This window comes from Zeugodacus cucurbitae, chromosome 5 (genome assembly GCF_028554725.1).
Source record: "Zeugodacus cucurbitae isolate PBARC_wt_2022May chromosome 5, idZeuCucr1.2, whole genome shotgun sequence".
NCBI classification, from domain to species: Eukaryota; Metazoa; Arthropoda; class Insecta; order Diptera; family Tephritidae; genus Zeugodacus; species Zeugodacus cucurbitae.
Genome location: NC_071670.1, coordinates 52,253,922 through 52,272,646, shown reverse-complemented (window position 1 = coordinate 52,272,646; position 18,725 = coordinate 52,253,922). Strand labels below are relative to the sequence as shown.

At 32.2% G+C, this 18,725-nt stretch overlaps 1 protein-coding gene across 7 annotated transcripts; it reads left to right on the top strand.

Annotated features, from left to right (window-relative positions):
• Positions 1 to 210: 210 nt before the first annotated feature.
• Positions 211 to 15,543, top strand: LOC105210591 (cyclic AMP response element-binding protein B). 7 transcript variants are annotated; one of them, XM_011181641.3, is made up of 6 exons: positions 212 to 455; positions 10,569 to 11,090; positions 11,189 to 11,365; positions 11,455 to 11,626; positions 14,434 to 14,571; positions 14,725 to 15,543. In XM_011181641.3, the coding sequence occupies exons 2-6, from the start codon at positions 10,869 to 10,871 to the stop codon at positions 14,931 to 14,933; spliced, it is 918 nt and encodes a 305-aa protein (XP_011179943.1). In that variant the 5' UTR covers positions 212 to 455; positions 10,569 to 10,868; the 3' UTR covers positions 14,934 to 15,543. The 7 variants fall into 7 exon arrangements, with proteins under 7 accessions (XP_028895076.1, XP_011179943.1, XP_028895075.1 ...); XM_029039242.2 differs by having other exon boundaries at positions 212 to 459; XM_011181640.3 differs by lacking the exon at positions 212 to 455 and adding an exon at positions 5,794 to 5,955.
• The last annotated feature ends 3,182 nt before the right edge of the window (positions 15,544 to 18,725 follow it).

The following is an 18,725-nucleotide window of genomic DNA, read 5'->3' as shown; positions in this document are numbered from 1 at the left end:
AACCCACCGATTATCGAAACCGAAATCAATAAAATATATTAGATGGATATCCGACATTTGAAGTTAGATTAGATCACTAAAAGTATTACTAATATTTAGCATTACGTGTGTGTTTATGTGGACATTTCTGATTAAATCGAAACACTGTACATCGTTGTCGTAGTTGCTGGGAATAGCTGGCCGTATCTGTGTCGCTGTTTGAATGCTTTCGTCAGTCACAGTCTTCGACGTAAGGCATTCGGAGCGAATGAGTGAGCGAGTGACGAGTGTGAAAAAAGTACGCGGTGGCGGCCTTATTGTAGCTACACATAAGTATATAGTGTGGGCCAGCCTCTTAGAACGTGGTGAAACGTGGAGGACGGGCCGTGCCGATAGCTACAGTCACAGTGACGGTGACGGTGACAGTGGCGGAGGCTAAGAGACAGACGACAATCCAAAACGAAATCATATTTCGTGTGAGTGAGTTGTGGTGAAAAAACAAAAACAAAAATAAAAAACGCTAACGAAATTAAAATGAAAACCAAGAAACAAATTATGTGTGTATGTATGTATGTACATATGTATAAATTAACATTTGAAAGATACAAAATTCCCAAAATAACTCTTGAAAATTAGACAAAAAACAAAATGAAGAAGCAAAATACGAACACTAAGCCGTAAGACTGAAGGCATAATGTGAATTGACAGTGGCATATATGTGTATGTATGTATGTAAATATGTATGTATGTATGTATAAGGATTCCAGCTGATCGTAAAACAACATTGATTCAAAACAATTAAATTTGGAATAAATAAACAGGAAAAGTTGGTTTAATGCTATAAAAACTTAAATATAGTAGAATATGTATGTTTACCGCTGAGACATGTTGGCATGTGTGCATATTTTACATATGTACATACTTAAGTACATAAATGTATATGTGAGTGTGTGTATGCAAAAATTATGCGAATGGCAGCGCGCGGACACGGATACGCGATTACTGATAGTAGTGGCACATAGCACAGCCGCCGCCACACCAGTCCCAGTCCCAGTCCCAGTCACAGTCAAGTCAGCAGCCAGTTAGACTTGATAAAAACAATTCGAACAAATACAAATACACATACATTGATATGTAAATATTTATATACCAACAACGTTATAGGTATATATGTATGTATGTAAATGTGTTAGAAAACAAAACAACGCGCACACACAAGTACAGAATGAAATGTGTTATTTGTGTATGTGTGTTCACTTCAAAAGGGTTGTCGTAACGGGCGTAGCAGAGTTAACTCGTAATAATCAGCAACAAACTGTTGTCGTTGGCAGCAATCGAAGACGTAATTTTGACGTAATCACAGCAAAGGTTTTAGAATATTCATTTTTTTTGTTTTCATATTCAAAATGAAGGTTTTCAATGAATTGTTTAATCATCACAATTAATTTGTTTTCGTCAGTTGTCCGAGTGTAATCTGCTGAGCTGACTGCAGCAGCTACATTTGTCGCTTTGGCCTAGTGTCTGAATGTGTTAGTTGGGTGACCGGTGGTGGTGGTGGTGGTGCTGTGTTTTTTTTTTATTATTGTTATTATGGCTATTTATTTCTACAACTAATTTATTTCTATACTTCAATACATGCATACATACAAACACACGATGTGTATACACTTAAGAGAAAGAGTCGATTTTGTTGTAGAATAGTTTGTTGCTTTTACTCCGACTCTTGCCTATTTGTTGTTTGCATTTCAAGTGCAAATTGCGTGAAAAAAGGCAGACATCATTACCTCGTTTCATTGAATATTTCCTAATTTCTTTGCGGATGGCTATGAAAGCGCTAAGTGCTAAGTGCTTCTTGGCATGTAATTATGTTCGTATGGGTATATGTATAAATATCTATGTACGTATGTATGTTTATGTGTTTGTTCCTCGCATTTCTTTGCAATTTTTTTCGTAAATACATACAGACACACATTAATATTTATTATTAAGTTTACATTTAATTGTTGCTGCTCTTTCTCTTTCTGATATTACAAATGACATTGCTGCTGTTGTTGTCGTCGATGCAGTCGTTGCTTTCGTAATCACATAAGTATAATACGTATACGTCGGTTTATATTACGTGTGCAAATTGATTGTTTAGTCGGCGATTTATACTGTTGTCCCTATTAAAAAAGCAATGCGCTGAAATAAAACATATGTATGTACATGGGTAAATATGTACATATCTACGCAACTGATGCCATTTATAATTTGGCTTTGTGTGACAAAGCAGCACAAGACCGTGCCCATTAACACAGTAACTTATTTATTTTTAGAAGGAAACACGTGTTTATAGATTGTATCTTTAATTAAATATGAATAAGTCATTGCACCTATGAAGTCTATCGCGTACAAATTAGTATTTGGTGTCTTTGAGTTTGCACAAGAGTTCATGAACTATTATACAGTGGGCCGCCTAAGCGATTTCCGAAGATCTGGATAACAACAGTTTAATAGTTGAACCTCTGTTACTAACTTCGTAACTAACTAGCTGGAACGTATCAAATACTTTAAAAGCTGAAGGATTTTGTTTATAAATCTTGTACAGATCATCGTTCTTCCATCTACGATATTCCCTATTTATAAAGCTAAACCTTCATAAATCTCCTTCAAAATATTTCTCTTGAGCACCCCAACAAATGTGATAATCATAAGTTCTGTACCAAGTATTAGAAAATTCGTTCGTCAATAGAGCGAATTTGCTACGCAGATCAAGGTTAAGGTTTTCAGCGAAGAAGCTGGTTCTCAAATAGACAACATCGACAACAAGTATGATGTTATGACGTCAATAGTGACGTTTGAGTTCTGTTGTTTATTCTATATAAGAGATGACTGACTAACGACGCTGTTGATTAAGCCGACGATAAGCATATCATCGCCATATTATATTAGTTGTAAGCTCTTTTATGAGCGCTTAAACTGTGTTGTTCGAATTATTTGCTCCAACTCGCATGAGAATGATATAGCTCGGATTGGTCCTTCTAAATTATGGTAGAGCTGGTGCTATAACTAAGCTTGTAATGTAGGATTACTAGGTGTCTATATGCTATATATGCTACTAACTTTGCGTCAGGAATTACCAACACATCATACTGTCTACCCTAATTTATACATATGGTTCGTTTGTTTAACGACTTCTACCGCTACTAATCTACTAGTAATATTCCAGCTACTTGTCTACATGAGTATACACAAATGAAAGGAAAAATGCGCGCGAAAGTGTTTATGAGGCAAATACTTTTGCAAAACGTATGAGAGCGCACCTGCAACAGTTGGTTTAGTGTAGATTGGTAAGGCACAAGAGCAGAAAGCTAACACCATAAGTTTCGATAACCGCGTTCATTATCATTAATTTTGATAAGAAACGATAATTCAGGTTTAAAGCGTCATACATTTAGCTCTAGGTGGCCAGACAAAAGAGAGTACATACATATATGGGATTTCTACCTTCATATCTAAATACATACATATACATATATAATTTTTATTAAAACTGGCATATAAGTACATGCGTCTCATTCAATTAACTAATTCATAAACCTTTGAATTTACCAATGCTAAATCAATATTATTATTGATTTGAGATATACACAGATATCCGGCCTAACCGATTTAATAATAATATGTAATCAGGATAAAACTTTATCTCTGACAAAAGCCTTCAGTCAAAATTGTATAGTACGATTTGAGATTACATTTTAAACATTAGCACATTAATAAAATTGCATAAAGAAAGATATGATAATGAAATCAGAATCATTAAGACGAGTTCTTTCAATTGTCTACTGAAATGCAATACAATTTAACGGTTACAATCGGTTATTAGAAAAAATTAGAGAAAACCAGATTTCGTACAGAGACTGAACGATTATGAAATAAAAATCTGAAAAAGAAATAATGGAAACTGTGGATTTCCAAAATTGCAAAATATACTTTAATTATTAATTATGAAAAGTGTTAATAAATAGTATAAATTATATTGGGTGGAGTGATATAAGAGCAACATCGTAAAACAAAAAATTAAATAACAAGTAAGGAAGGGCTAAGTTCGGTTGTGACCGAACATTTTATACTCTCGCAATTTATTTATTTAACTTTATTTATATTATATAATACGCAATTTGACCCACATATTCGTCATATATATTGTATAAAGTCTATTGAAAGTTGAAAACCCTAATATTAGGTTAGAAGCACCGAGGTCCTCATGTTCGATATATGGGGCCTTGAAAACCTATTGTCCGATTTCGGTGATTTTTGGAAAGGGGAACACTATAAATGCAGTATTTACGCAAAGTTATGTTTCGATATCATCACTAGTGCTTACTTTATATATTGTAAAGTAAACTATTCAGGTCGACTTCAAACTTCAGGTATACAGGAAGTAGGCGTGGTTGTGAACCGATTTGGACTATTTTCACAACATATATTGGGATGCAAGGAAAATATTACAAACCAAATTTCATCAAAATTCATTTGGTCGAGTAGTTTCGGAGATATGGTTTTTGACCCATAAGTGGGCGGAGCCACACCCTCTTAAAATTTTGTATACCAATTTGTGTGCCCTTCTGTATCTTCTTTATAATGAAATTTAAAGTTTCTGGTGTTTTCCCTTACTGAATTAAAGCATTTTTAGTCGTTTTCAACATAACCTTTGTAGGGGAGATGGGCATGGTTTTATTCCGATATTCTCCATTTTTGGACCATATAAGGAAATATCTGAAAAAAAACGACTCCTGTGAATTTCGTTGATATAGCTTTAGTAGTTTACGAGACATGTACAACGAACTTATTAGGGGGCGGGGCCATGCCCACATTCCCCAAAAAATTACATCCAAATATGCCCCTTCTTAGAAAAATCCTTTGGACCAAATTTTATTTCCATAGCTTTATTAATGGCTTAGTTATGGCACTTTATGTGGGCGTGGCAGTGGTCCGATTTTGCTCATGTTCGAAAGCAACCTTCCCATGGTGCCAAGAAATAAGTGTCCCAGTTTCATCAAGATGTCTTAATTTTTACTAAAGTACAGTTTGCACAGACGGACGGACGGACAGACAGACATCCTGATTTGAACTCCACTCTTCACCCTGATCACTTTGGTATATATAACCCTATATCTAACTCGTTTAGTTTTGGGTGTTACAAACAACCGTTATGTGAACAAAACTATAATTCTCTCTTTAGCAACTTCGTTGCGAGAGTATAAAAACGAACTAGTTTCAATCAAAATCAGTTATCTTTTCGATTATGACGTCACAAGCGACAAATACAAAAGATGAGGAATTATCGATATTTTTTATGGAATACAACATTTTAATTATATAATATTAAATTTCCTAATTAGCATTTTGCATTGCCAATGTATATCAGAAAATTATTATGATTTCATTTTAATTATGAAAATTTTGTTTAAAAAAAATCAATTAAATTTAATTTTTCGAAAGTTTGCGGTGAAACCATAAACCGCATTTTTAATTATAAAATGGATATAATCTTTAAAATTATCAATTATCTGCACGAATAAGGAGCGAATATTAGAAAATTAATATTTAAAAGTAATTATTATTTCAATGATAAATTGCAACACTGTTGTAGATTTCGAACTCACCACATGGTGGTAAATTATTAAACTAACTTTTTTCATCTACATATTAATTTTTCTTCCACCATTTGTTATCACATGAGTGTGAGCGAAACAAATAGTCACACAAAGCCAATAAGAATATCATGAAAAGTGTACAATATGGAAAATAGTGTAGTGCTATCGGGTTGGTTTTCGAATTGATTGTATGGATTTTGGAATTTGCTTGCTAATTTAAAAATCAATTATTGCGAAACACGTGGTTTTACCTTTGCGAAATCGGTATGCAGCTGGTGCAGTTGAAATTCAACGGCACCACAAGTTATTATCGAGTAAACTTGAAGCAAAATTTTAGGTAATCACACGAATGCAAAGTCAACGAAACAAAAACAAAAAGCAACAATGTACTCTTCCATAACGTCATTTTTCGGCGAACTGGACCGAACCCGTTGAGTGAATGCGTCAAATCGAATGTGCAAATACGATGAATGTGGTTTATTCGCTTTTGCCTGTGGTGAATGAAGGCAGTTTTTAGAGTTTGTTTACAATTTCGTGGGCACAGAGTATTTTTTACAACAACGATAACAAAAGCAAGAAAAAGCAGGCACATCACAAGCACCAATAACAATAAAGTAATTTTTTAGTGATGTCATCAGAAGTTTCGTTTCGTGCGCTGTCGTAGTTGTCGACGTAGTTTCAAAAGTTTCTGTTGCTATTGGATTGTTGCTGATTTTTTCTTCAGCTGTAATTTATTTGCTCCATCAAGCGCTGTCAGTGTTTTTTCTTTATCAAATATCTAAATTTTGATATTAGTCCCAAACATTATACAGTTTAAGTTATATGCCTAATTAATAAATTATTCGTGAACGATTTGAATTATATGGGTGCAGTTAAATAAAAGGTTGCAAACTGTTAACTAAAGCACAATCAAGATGTTGCAAAAATGCAGAAATTGATGACGAAATCAAAATAGTTTGTAAAGTGCTCAAGAAATTATGATAAAATATAAAATAAAATCCATGTGCCATCAGGTGCTTTGGAAATCGTAAAATTCAAAGTGTGGTGCTGTGTGTTAATATGCTCTATTTTGAAGTGCATTTTACAATTAATTAATATTACGTTAATATGTTTAATCAAAGGTTTGTTTGGATTGGATCGTTTATATAACAATAACATTTGAAATGTATTGCAATAGCCAATTTTACCAAGAGTAAAAATAATTTATAATTCTTGAAAAATAACTATAACTGAGTCTATAGTGTGTACATAAAAATCATTGAGAACCTAAACATTTGTTTGCCCTTGACATTCCCCCCTCAAAGAGGGTGGACAGTAGTCAAATTCGAAAGGCATGTCTTTTAAAACAACGGTTAAACTAATAAATATCTAAAAACGTAAATAACTCATGGCTACATGTAGGTATAAATATTTGTTTTTTTTTTCATACAAGAATTTTTTAAATATCTGGTTAAAGGACATTCCCCCAAATATACCACATTCGTAATTTTTGCAACAAATAAACATATATTTATTATATTAGTTAAGCCATCAAAAAATAGAACAATGTGAAACAAACACAAAACAAAAGTCGCCCTATTATAAAAAAAAATATATAAGAATTCGGGACAAAGAATTAGAAATTATTAGAATTATAATCAGTATAGGGACCGATATATACACGTAATATTTTATTTTATACTGTTTTTTAGTATAACCCACAGTGCACTATGAAATCATTACTACATTATATTTAACTACATGTCATCATAGAAATCGTGACCGATTTTTCATTAGCAATTCAATATTAAAAAATAGAAATCGTTGTATTTACAAACTATGTATATTCTATGGAGAATTTGAATTGTAATAGTTATCCAATCGAATTGAAAAAATTAGAAAAAGCAATTGATATTTTTGTTTTTCTACTGTTAAGTATGTCAACTGCATAACATTCAATACAAAACACAACATTACGTCACATCTTCGGCTTTTGGCTTACATATTTACAAAGTGTTTGCCAATTTACTACATCCAAACAAAATATTTACAAAATTAGCGCCAAATTTTGTACTGCGACATCGAAAATTGAGGAGTTAAGATTCCAATGCCGATAACAAGAATTTGTATGTGGAAGTTAGAGCAAATAAGATAATTGGGTAAATAGCACGTGCACAGGCATCTAAACAAAGCATTGCCGTACACATAACATAACTTATGTATATTCTCACAGTCGTAGGAAGTGACTAGGAATTCCAATATGCAGAAAATATATCAATATGTATGTATATGTTATAAATTATGGCATATTGATAGAACTTAATGCATATATAGTATATGTGCATGTATGTACATATGCTAAGGAGCATAGAAAATCGTATAAGTCGCCGCCAGCAACGCCAGCTAATTCATTACTTGTTGGTTGACTTTATGCACGCCCATAATAATCCATATGCCTTGTCAAATGACGTCATGACGTCACCTCATAAAAATACATCATGGAGCAAGGGCACGTGAAATGAAAATACTAGGAGAAGGAGCCGGTATGCGTTTCCAAGTGAAATTAGGAAAAACGTTCAATGAATTTCAATCTTTAGCAAGGTGATTTGAACAATATTTCTTTTTTAACTATTGAACTATTTTTTTTTGTAGAAACCATTTTTTTTATATAAGCATACATAAACAGGTACCGCAAATTAGCGAAAAGACCAATGGTTTGATATGCAAAAAATCTCCACCTGCTAAATATTTAATTTCATTAGATGGTTGAAATCAAAACATCAAAAATAACTATAAACCTATCTTTATAAAAAAAAATTATGTACTTTCTCGAATCTCCGTACAAAAATGCGATAAAGCAGAAAAATCATATTCATTTGAATCTTCACAAGAGTGAGTGTGATAAGCAATTGCGATTTCGACTGGTGACGACATCTTCCAACAATTGGGTTTCAGACTTCACAACCTTTTTATCAAAAAATAAACATTCTTAACAATAAAATACAAATTCAACATGTTTACACACCTTAAATGGCTACGCGATATTTTAAATTTCATTTCGCTTTTGTGAGGTGTTCAAAATGTATAAATGTACATGGCAATGTGCATACATATGTATGTACAATTATTTTTGTGCACATGAGTATGTTATAAACGAAATGTTGATGACGTGTCCGCGGTGATACAGAATGGTGATATCAACAAAACAGGCAAATATGTACTACATACATACATCTGTATATATGATGATGTTTATATATACTTAATACATATATGTGTACATCATTAACGTTGCTGCGCGATCATGGTAGGCAATATACAATTTCCATTTCAGTTCGTGGCAATTTTTTTTATTAGTTTGTATGATGAAGTTTGGCGCTCTTTTTATACATATGCGTATCATATGCACATAAACCCATAGAGAATATTCATTCATGCCTATACATATGCATATACATTGTGAATTCTCTTATTCATCATTGCTGTTGCAATATGTTTTCATTCCATCATTAAAATCCGTTGAACTGCCTGTTCGTTTCTCTGTTGTGATTACTGCCGGCGTTGGTAACCACCGACCAACAACTGCCAACACGATCAACTTTACGCATATGAATATTCGTATTAATTTCGAAGCCGTTCGGTTGCTTTTCTGACGATCATATGTATACATATGTAGCTGACGGTTTGTCTCGCACCCATAACGTCTGCCGTTCATGACGTTGCTCTGGGCGTTTTGGTGAATGTGACGATGTGACTCGCTTGCTAGCCACTGATCGGAGATATGGCGTGCTGTGGCTGGTGACTCATACGATATGGTGGTATGTGAAGATAATTGTACCTCTGTAGTATGGTATCAATTTCGCATATAAAGGCGGTAGACGACAAAGTTGTTTTGTTTTCGTTTTTGTTTTGTTCATCTGTTAGCGTTCTGTTGTCGTCAGTTTTACCCCCCTTTTCAAAAAATATTGTATGTTCATGCTGTTGCCATTATTGCAAATGAGATAACCTTTATCAAGTGAAACGTACTGTGTATGGTTTAATTCGAGCAGTTTTTGAAGAACAATTGTCTACGTAGGCATTGCAATTCAGTTAGTAAATTGACTGTTGGTTGTTGGCAGAATTTTAAGATTTTTTTTAGACTTTGAAATCTTAAATAAGTGCGGTGCAGTGGGAATGAATTTTAAATGAAATTGCAAATAAACATTGTGATAATTTAAATAAAAACGCATTTGAATTGATTAAACAAAAAAGTGAATAAAGTTGAAATAATCGAAAATCAATAAAGTTGAAACATTTGTTTGTTGTGACAACAAAAAATACTATCGAAGTAGTTTTGAGAAGCAACACCGCGGTAGAAATTGTTGATCTGTTAAAAATTTAAGTCTTTCCGGTTACATAGACAATATTGTCTTGAGACTAGCTATAAGAAATAATTAAAGAGAAATTAGATGCGATACACAGTCATTTACTGTATTTGCTTAACAGTGAATAAATCAAGCTTTCACATTAGAGTAACCTTTCTGAGTTATGTTTTCTAACCAAATCTAATCTATAAAAAATATTTAGAATAATTTGAAATCGGTGTGGAGAATGTGCTCCAAAAAACCTGGATAATCAAAACAATATTCTTCAAATCTGCCTCTCATTGAATTATTTGATTTTATTTATGTAATATTTTTATATAAAAATCCCGCTCGGTTCGGTTATGTAGAACCGACTTTCGTGAGCACGGATTTCTTATTCTACCTTCAAGAATGATGCACCAGTTTTCTAAGATATTGAACAATTTTAAATGGTTTGCCAACTATTTAATTGCGATTTTATAGGAAAAAAGTTTTTTTTTGGATTTGATATTAACATTAAGAATGTAAAATTATTAATATTATGTTTACGAAAATTTAATATGGATATGAGTAAAAATGTATATGCATTTTTTAATACATAATAATGATTTTTTCGTTTTTTTTTCAGCTCAAACATCATTTTGAATGGAATAGTAAAACATATTTTGATTCGCTTGCCTAACTACCAGTCGTGAAACCATAAAAACCATACTAAGCTTTGAAAATAAAAATCAAACCAAATCAACAAAAAACTTGAATTAGCACCAAAGGTCGATATTAGTCAGTAGCAACCAAATAATTGTTTTGCTTTTCGTAGTAGCATTATTACTACGATTTTGCATCATTTTGAGTTGCATTTATAAACAAAAAATTTGTCAAGCTGAAGCAGTTGTCGCAAGACGTGACGGTGCTGTTGAAAATTAAAAAAATGGACAGCATCGGTGAGGAGAACGGCAACTCGAACAACATTGAAGAAGGTCACAATTTGACGACTACAGCAACGCAGCAACAACACCAAAGTAATAACTCCTCGAATTCAACCGCCGGCAATAGTGTAGCAACATCAGCCGCCGCGAGTGGAGCCACTGTATTGACAACAACAGCGAGTGTGCAATACCCATTAGCAGCACCGGTGCACAACAGTTTACAGGTAATTTATATATACATATAGTATATTTTAACATGCAAATAGCTGTTATCTTTCTTTTGTTCAATACTAATTCTTTCCGCTATTGCCTATGCACACAGCAAATGCAGTCTGTCATTCAAGCAGCCAATCAGTCGTCAGTTATTCAAACAGCCGCCACAAATGCTGTAACCGCGGCGACGACAGGGACGATAGGTGTACCCAAGGGTGGGGTATTGTATGTGAATAAACCACCTAGTACAACTGTAATACACACAACATCCGGCAGTGGTGTACAGGTGAATATTAATATAGAAAAAAATATATTTTTTGCTTCAATATAAATAATCGGTTAATGCATTTTTTACTGCTATCATTATGGACACAGCTCCCTCCACATTTTCAATGTAAAATCAAACCCGAACCAAATACACAAAACCTCGACACGAATAGTGAAGATAGTCTCACTGACGAGGACTCACCGCAGCGACGAATAGAGCTCACAAGAAGGCCATCGTACAATAAAATTTTCACCGAAATTAGTGGACCTGATATAACAGGTAATAAATAAAAATAATTTCAAAACCAGAGAATTTATGTAAATACGTAATAATAATAATGCATTTTTTACACTATATTTTTGAATATTAATGATTTTAATAGGATTCACTAGTTTAGAATATTTATTTGTCATACTTTTCTTCATTGATATCTTATGTTGCGTTTTCATAAAATTTTATAGTGTTCTGCACGATTTCCGAAAATACATTAAATCATAGAAATGACGACGTCAAAAGCATACATACAAATTGTAATGTTAAGAATAATAAATTGTTAATATTACGGGCTATTTAAAATCAGTATAAAAGTTGCGTAAATTTCATTTTGCCCCCAAAATATATGACTATGAAACGGGCTATGATAACATAGTAATATATTTTATAAATTGAACAAAAATAATAGATGAGAAATTATTAAAGAATAAGAACCAAAAACAAACAAAGCTCTGAATATTATATGAGATGTACTATAGAATTAGAATTCCCAGAGAAAATTAAAAATATTAAATTTCAACAATCATCCAAGTGAGGGACATTTCTATCTTAACGGGTCGTGAATAAGCAAAACGCAAAATCCTATTGATTTGACATTTCATTAAAATAACAATTAACTATTTATAAAAACAGAGCATTATTTTTTTGCAATTATTAATTTAAAAATTTCGTCTCGGTATACATTTGTATGTATGTATGTATATTAAGATGCTGTTGGCATTTTTTTCGTCTACAACGTGCCTTGTATCATCGTCATAACCATCGCTATCATACTGACATGATTCTAAGTCCATCACCATTATCACCATCGCCAGTATCACTGCATGAATTCGCGAAAAGAAAAACACAATTTCATAATCATCAGCGTATTCATGTAACGAATATAAATGTACATGTACTACATGCTCATGACATCATTCTTATCTTAAAAAACCACATTCATTTGCATAATACGAATTTAAATATTGCTCAACACAACACTATATTTGTCATTTTCCATGATTATGCCTTAGAATATGTTTTCATTAAATATTTGTCTTCTCTGTTTATCTTGTAAAAATTTATTTTTGTTAAATACACATTAAAGTAAATAATAATATCTGTATCATAACTAGACTGTCATGAAAATTTTGCATCTGTCACATTTCACTTTGGTATGGTGGAGTCACTCATATTTAAAATTAAAAAAAAAAAAGTTTATCGCTTGTTTTGTATGTCTTTTCCCGTTTTTAATTTTCAAATCGAAGAGAAGAGAGTTTACAATAGTTAAAAACGAACACAACATACGAATCTTGTCATTATAATCCTGCTGCTACTACTGCTGACATTGCAAGGTCGTTCTTTTCAACAAATTAACGAAGTTTTTAACAGACGCTTAAACAAAGCTATCACACACAACACAGACAAATAATGGGAATATCGTAAGAAAATGTTGAACGAAACGTACTGTTTTACAACTCACTATAACTCTTTGCAGTTGTAAGCAATTGCTTGAAGTGTAGTTGGTAGTAACTTATTTGAATTAGTCTTTTTCCATTATGCATTGTCATTTTGCATTCATTTTATGCGCTTGTGAGGAAAAATATTAAGTTTTGTAAACTAACTATTTGTTCTAACAATGATACACATATTTAAACTTAATTAATTATTAAAAAATATTAATGATAATAAGTGAAATTTTTGTGTGACATTTTCATTAATGTATGTATTATTGCATATCTGTTTCGCCCACGCGCTCTCATTCGATCTCTTTCTTTCTCTCTTCCTTTGATAAAAACACTGTTATGCGCTCACAGACTGTTAATGTTGGTCCTTTTCTATGTTAGTCAATCATGGACCAATTGGCAATTTAGAGATTAAACCATGAGTGTCCTTTTTATAATTATTCTACGTATACATATATGTATGTATGTTTTACGTATTCACTGTTGTCTCCTGTCTCACTATACTCTCTTTGTGACTTTCGCCACACTTTATTTCACTCTCTCTCTAACCGTCTATGTCTCTGTCTGTCATGTTGTGTGTGTGTGTTTTTGCGGCGCTCTGTAAATTCTTTGTGAACTTGACTTTATCGCTTTTTGTTGAGCACACACCATAGATAAATTTGCTGTCATCATCGCATCGAATGTTGCTATTCACTAAATATATCGAAATGCTCAACTCAACTCAACTCAGCTCAATAAAAGCCTATATAATATATCTATATACTCATAGGAAAGCACTAACATTATATTTAAGGCTTCTTTGATACATACTGCAGAATACATAACTCATCATAAACGTACCTAAACCAAATAAAAATCGTCATATGTATTGTAATGTGCAATAAGTACATTCTTCTATTCATAAATGTGTGTATGTATATAGAGGTTTGCACTAAAAAAAGTGTTTGATTCCATTTTCTAATTGTCAATGAGTAAGCTAATGAATTGTTATTGATCTTATTTTCGACTTTTTCCAAAACAAACAAATCCTACTCCAATACTTCAACTTCGCCTCTACTCAACTCTCGATGCAATCAATCCAACCCTGTCACAATCAAATTCTGCAAATCATAATTATGCGACATATCTATATGTTGATAATCTTCAACGATCCCCCCAACACTTTGAATGGCAAACATACATGCAATAATCCAAAACAAAACAAAAAAACAAAAATCAAAAATAACGAATGCAAATTGCAAACGTAACGAATTACTGGCGATGGTGAAATCTGCAAAATTTATCGATTTGAAATACGTCGATCGATTGTGATTAAATGATGACAATGATTGCTTTGTATTAACTGAACTCTGTGGTCATGTGTAAAAGGTGGAGCGACTTTGCAAATGTCAGAGACTGGTGGACTTCATGCGTTGTCGAGCACGGGGGGCAGTACAAGCGGCACACTAATAATGCCGCCGGACAATGCGGCATTTTACATACCTCATAGGATTCCATACAATACTAGTAAAGAACGTTTCCAATTATTATTATTTTTTTCTACTATTAAATAATATATTCTTTATACTATGTATGTATGTATATAGAAAAAGTATTGAATTGTCAGTAATGTGTGGATATGTTTTTAATACAATACTAATTTGTTTTGACTTTCCACAGATAATAGTGGCATAGCTGAGGATCAAACGCGTAAGCGTGAGATACGATTGCAGAAAAATCGGGAGGCGGCACGTGAATGTCGACGTAAAAAGAAGGAGTACATAAAGTGCCTGGAAAATCGTGTGGCGGTGCTTGAGAATCAAAATAAAGCGCTCATTGAAGAATTGAAATCACTCAAGGAGCTCTATTGTCAAACAAAGATCGATTGAGACAGGCAGGATGATGACGACGATGCGGTTGGGACGGAAGTGGCGGCTACGGATAACTATGAAAACGATGGTGACAATGTCGCAGATACTGCGGATGCCGATAATTCTGCGGTATCGAATGTAGATTTTGCCGCTATAAGTACAAATTGTGAAAATGCTGCTGCAAATGGAGTTTTAAATATCAATGCGATAAGTGAAACAGCAGCACTTACTGCTGGGAATACACTACAGCAACATGATGATGATGATGATGATGGTGACAGTAGCAACCTTTGTAGTGACGATGCTATCGTTGAATATGTTGCAGCTGAGCGCAAGGATTTTCAAGTGAATAATCGTTTGCAAGTGTTGCGTGTAGAACCATCTGTTGCAGCAACAGAAGCAGCAGCAACAACTACAACCATTGTGCGCCGCATTGTCGTTGCAAATGTGAATGCTGCAGCTGCCGTCAAAGCCACCGCCGCTACCGTTGTTTTTGTGCCCGCCAGACCTCCCACAAATTGTTAACCTGATACGGCGAAGAATTAGTGTTGCACTAATTTTTCGACTCAACAAATTTTTTGAAGCAAGGCAAAAAGGAAAAAAACACACATACATACATACATACACACACAACAAAACATATGCAAGGAAAGTGAGAAGAGAATAAAAACAAAAACAACTTTTTTGTAACTAAATTTTTATCTTAATATTTAAATAACGAGATGAGTTATGCGATAAGTGATGCATTTTAATGGTGTAAATGCAATTCCACTACTATGTTATGATAACATAAAGCAATGGCAATTGTATGCGACAGTCAAAGTGCGACGATCTGTTGACAGTAGACGGACCGACTAGAAGTTGGTTAATATACATACATATATATTTTTTTAAAATAATAATGCAGTAAGTGAAGAATGCAAAATTAATTTGTAACAAATTTTAATTTTAAATGCAATTTTAAATAGAAATGAAATTTGTTTCTAAGTCTGTATATGCCGCCTGTTTAATGGAAGTAAGTGAAATAACGAATGCTTTTTGATACCTTGGCTCTGTAGAAAATGACGAATGAAATGCAAATACTTTATTTAATAAAAGTAAAAACTAGCCCATTTAAACAAAGCAAAAAAGAAATGTGACGAAAATATAGAAGTAAAATATCTAATAATGAATAAAAACAAATGTAAAATATGCTAAAATTGTAATTAATTCACTGTATTGTGTATTGCTCTGTTATGTATATGTACTTGTGAATAATGAATAACGATTAGAAGCAAATTGTAGATGCAGGACATTTTATTAGAGCCATCGATCGCCAGCAGTTGTGGCAAAATCGTGGCAGCTAGTCGCCCGATTTTCCATCGTGTATGTGTTTTAGTTTAATTGAATTTGTTGCTTAAGTGGCACAACATATTTTGTTGCCAACAAGATTGCTTATGCTTAATTTTATTTTAATTTTTTATTGTACATTATACTTAATTATGAAGCTCTTTGTTATTATCGATTTAATTTAATTAATTTAAATAAAAATATAAAAAAAAAAACAATGTAAAAAAGGCTTAGAATGGCGTTAAATGAAATTTTAAACAAAAAACTGTTAAATATGCTTATGCTTTGATTGTTTGGTCGTACAATTTCTTGTGGTTGTAATTATTTTACGATATTTCTTTTCTCTACTGAAATTGCAAATTGTGGAATTTACTTATTTTATATGAACGAAAAATCTGTTTGGTATATTGCTGTATATTTCAACATTGGCGAATATGTAAAAAAGTGCTATTTACACTTAAACTTGGGTACACTTGGGTACCCTATTTGACTCATAACGAATTTCGAATTTCTTTATTATAACTTTGTATGTGCACATCTTTAGGCTAGATAAATGTGATTGAATTTACATAATTACAAATTTTTTCGCGAAATAAAAGAATGGTTTGGTGGATTTTAATCTATTGCGCTTAGATAGAAAATAAATGAGTTTAGGAAGCGTGAAGCAGGTGATGTTTTAATTAAGGCTCATGATTGCTATGCAGAAATTCAGTACTTGCTTAAGGAAGCGATAATGAAACAATTAAGTGAAAGAAAAACTTGAGCTAAATGCAAGCATCAGCAGTTACATTTGTTGTATGTATATAATATATGTACATAAATAAAAAAAGTATATTTTGTCGTGAACAGCCATGAGGCGGGCGCCAGTAGATAAAACTTGCAGACGACAAATGTGATGCGCGATAAGTGTTACTCACAGAACAAAGTCACTTTTTGATTGCAACTGAGCAAAACAATTTACTCAATGAGTAACCGTTATAAGCATAATTGAAAGCTTAATAAGCAACAATTCAAATTTAACAACTTGGTAATGAATTGCAAACACTTATAATAACAAAAACAAAAATACACAAAAAATATAAATTATTGAAAATTATGAAATGAAATGCGATTACGGAGCATGCTAAATTTTATGAAACAATATTAAAAATTGCACATAGTTACAAATACTTAAATGTAAAATTCTTAATAATTAAAATTTGTACATTGCATGTTTTTTTCTAAAAAAAAAAAAAATATTAATAATGAATCAGTGAATAGTGATAAATATATTTGAAATTCAAATTAAAAACTATAAAATAAAACAAAACAAGTATTTGGCATATTCCGATACTCACACACTTACATTTGCATGTACATACTAATACGTATATATTTTCAATTGAAATACAAAGTACTTTGAGTGTACAGTTGGGAATTCTGGCACGATAGAATTTACAAAATCGCTGAATATAGAAATTCGAAAGCAAGATTTTTATTAAAACCGAAGTTTCAACACAATTCTAAGTTATTATTTTCAAAAAACTACAGGGAGTACTAATTAAAATTTTCACTAGAAAAAAAAATTGTATGTGTTTCTCGGTAATATGCCTGGTTATCAATTAACAACCAAAAACAAAATAGCCAAAAATATATAAATAATACTTTAACTGAAATGGTGTGTTGGAACATTTTAAACAAAATATTCCTTACAGGAGTTTAAAAAACTCATTTTAATTCTAAAAGCAACAAAAGAATTATACTTAGAAATAACGGGAATACTACTATGAAGAACATTACAATTTACAGAAATGGCAAAATATATAAAGTGAAATATTTTTGATGTGAATTCAATGAAAAACGAGATTACAAATCACAAAAAAACCATACATTTGCTCTAAATAAATATAAATGTACATGCATAAAAACGTATATCAAGATATTAGCGAGATGAATATTTTAAATAAAATGGTGCCACTATGCAAATGGGTTGAAAAAATAAATGCAAATACAACTTTTGTCAAATTTCATTGTTAAAATCATGAATTAATGTGTGTACAACACAAATTTATGGAATTAAATTTCATTTGTGTAAACAAATTGAAATTTTTAGGTAAATATGAAAAAGAAAGTAAAGAAATTACATTGTTATAATTTGTCCTAAAGATAGATATTGAAATAAAAAAATATATTTTAAATGAAAAAAATTGAAAACGTGCAATTTACTTTTTGAATAATGCCTATTGGAAAGCAAAATACAGTGCATATTGGTTGGTATATGTATGAATGTGTCGTATAAGCGAAAATACGTTATTTGGATTGTTCATTTCATTAACAATTTAAACAATTGTTTAAATTTACATTAATATCCACTTACCAATTTCATATTTCGCCTAAAAGCATGCTACTATTTTGTAGTTATCCTCAGTTAACCCTTAAGTGATATATTAATTTAATGGGTGACGTTTTCTTTCAGTGTTCTTTGACAATTGACTTCATTCA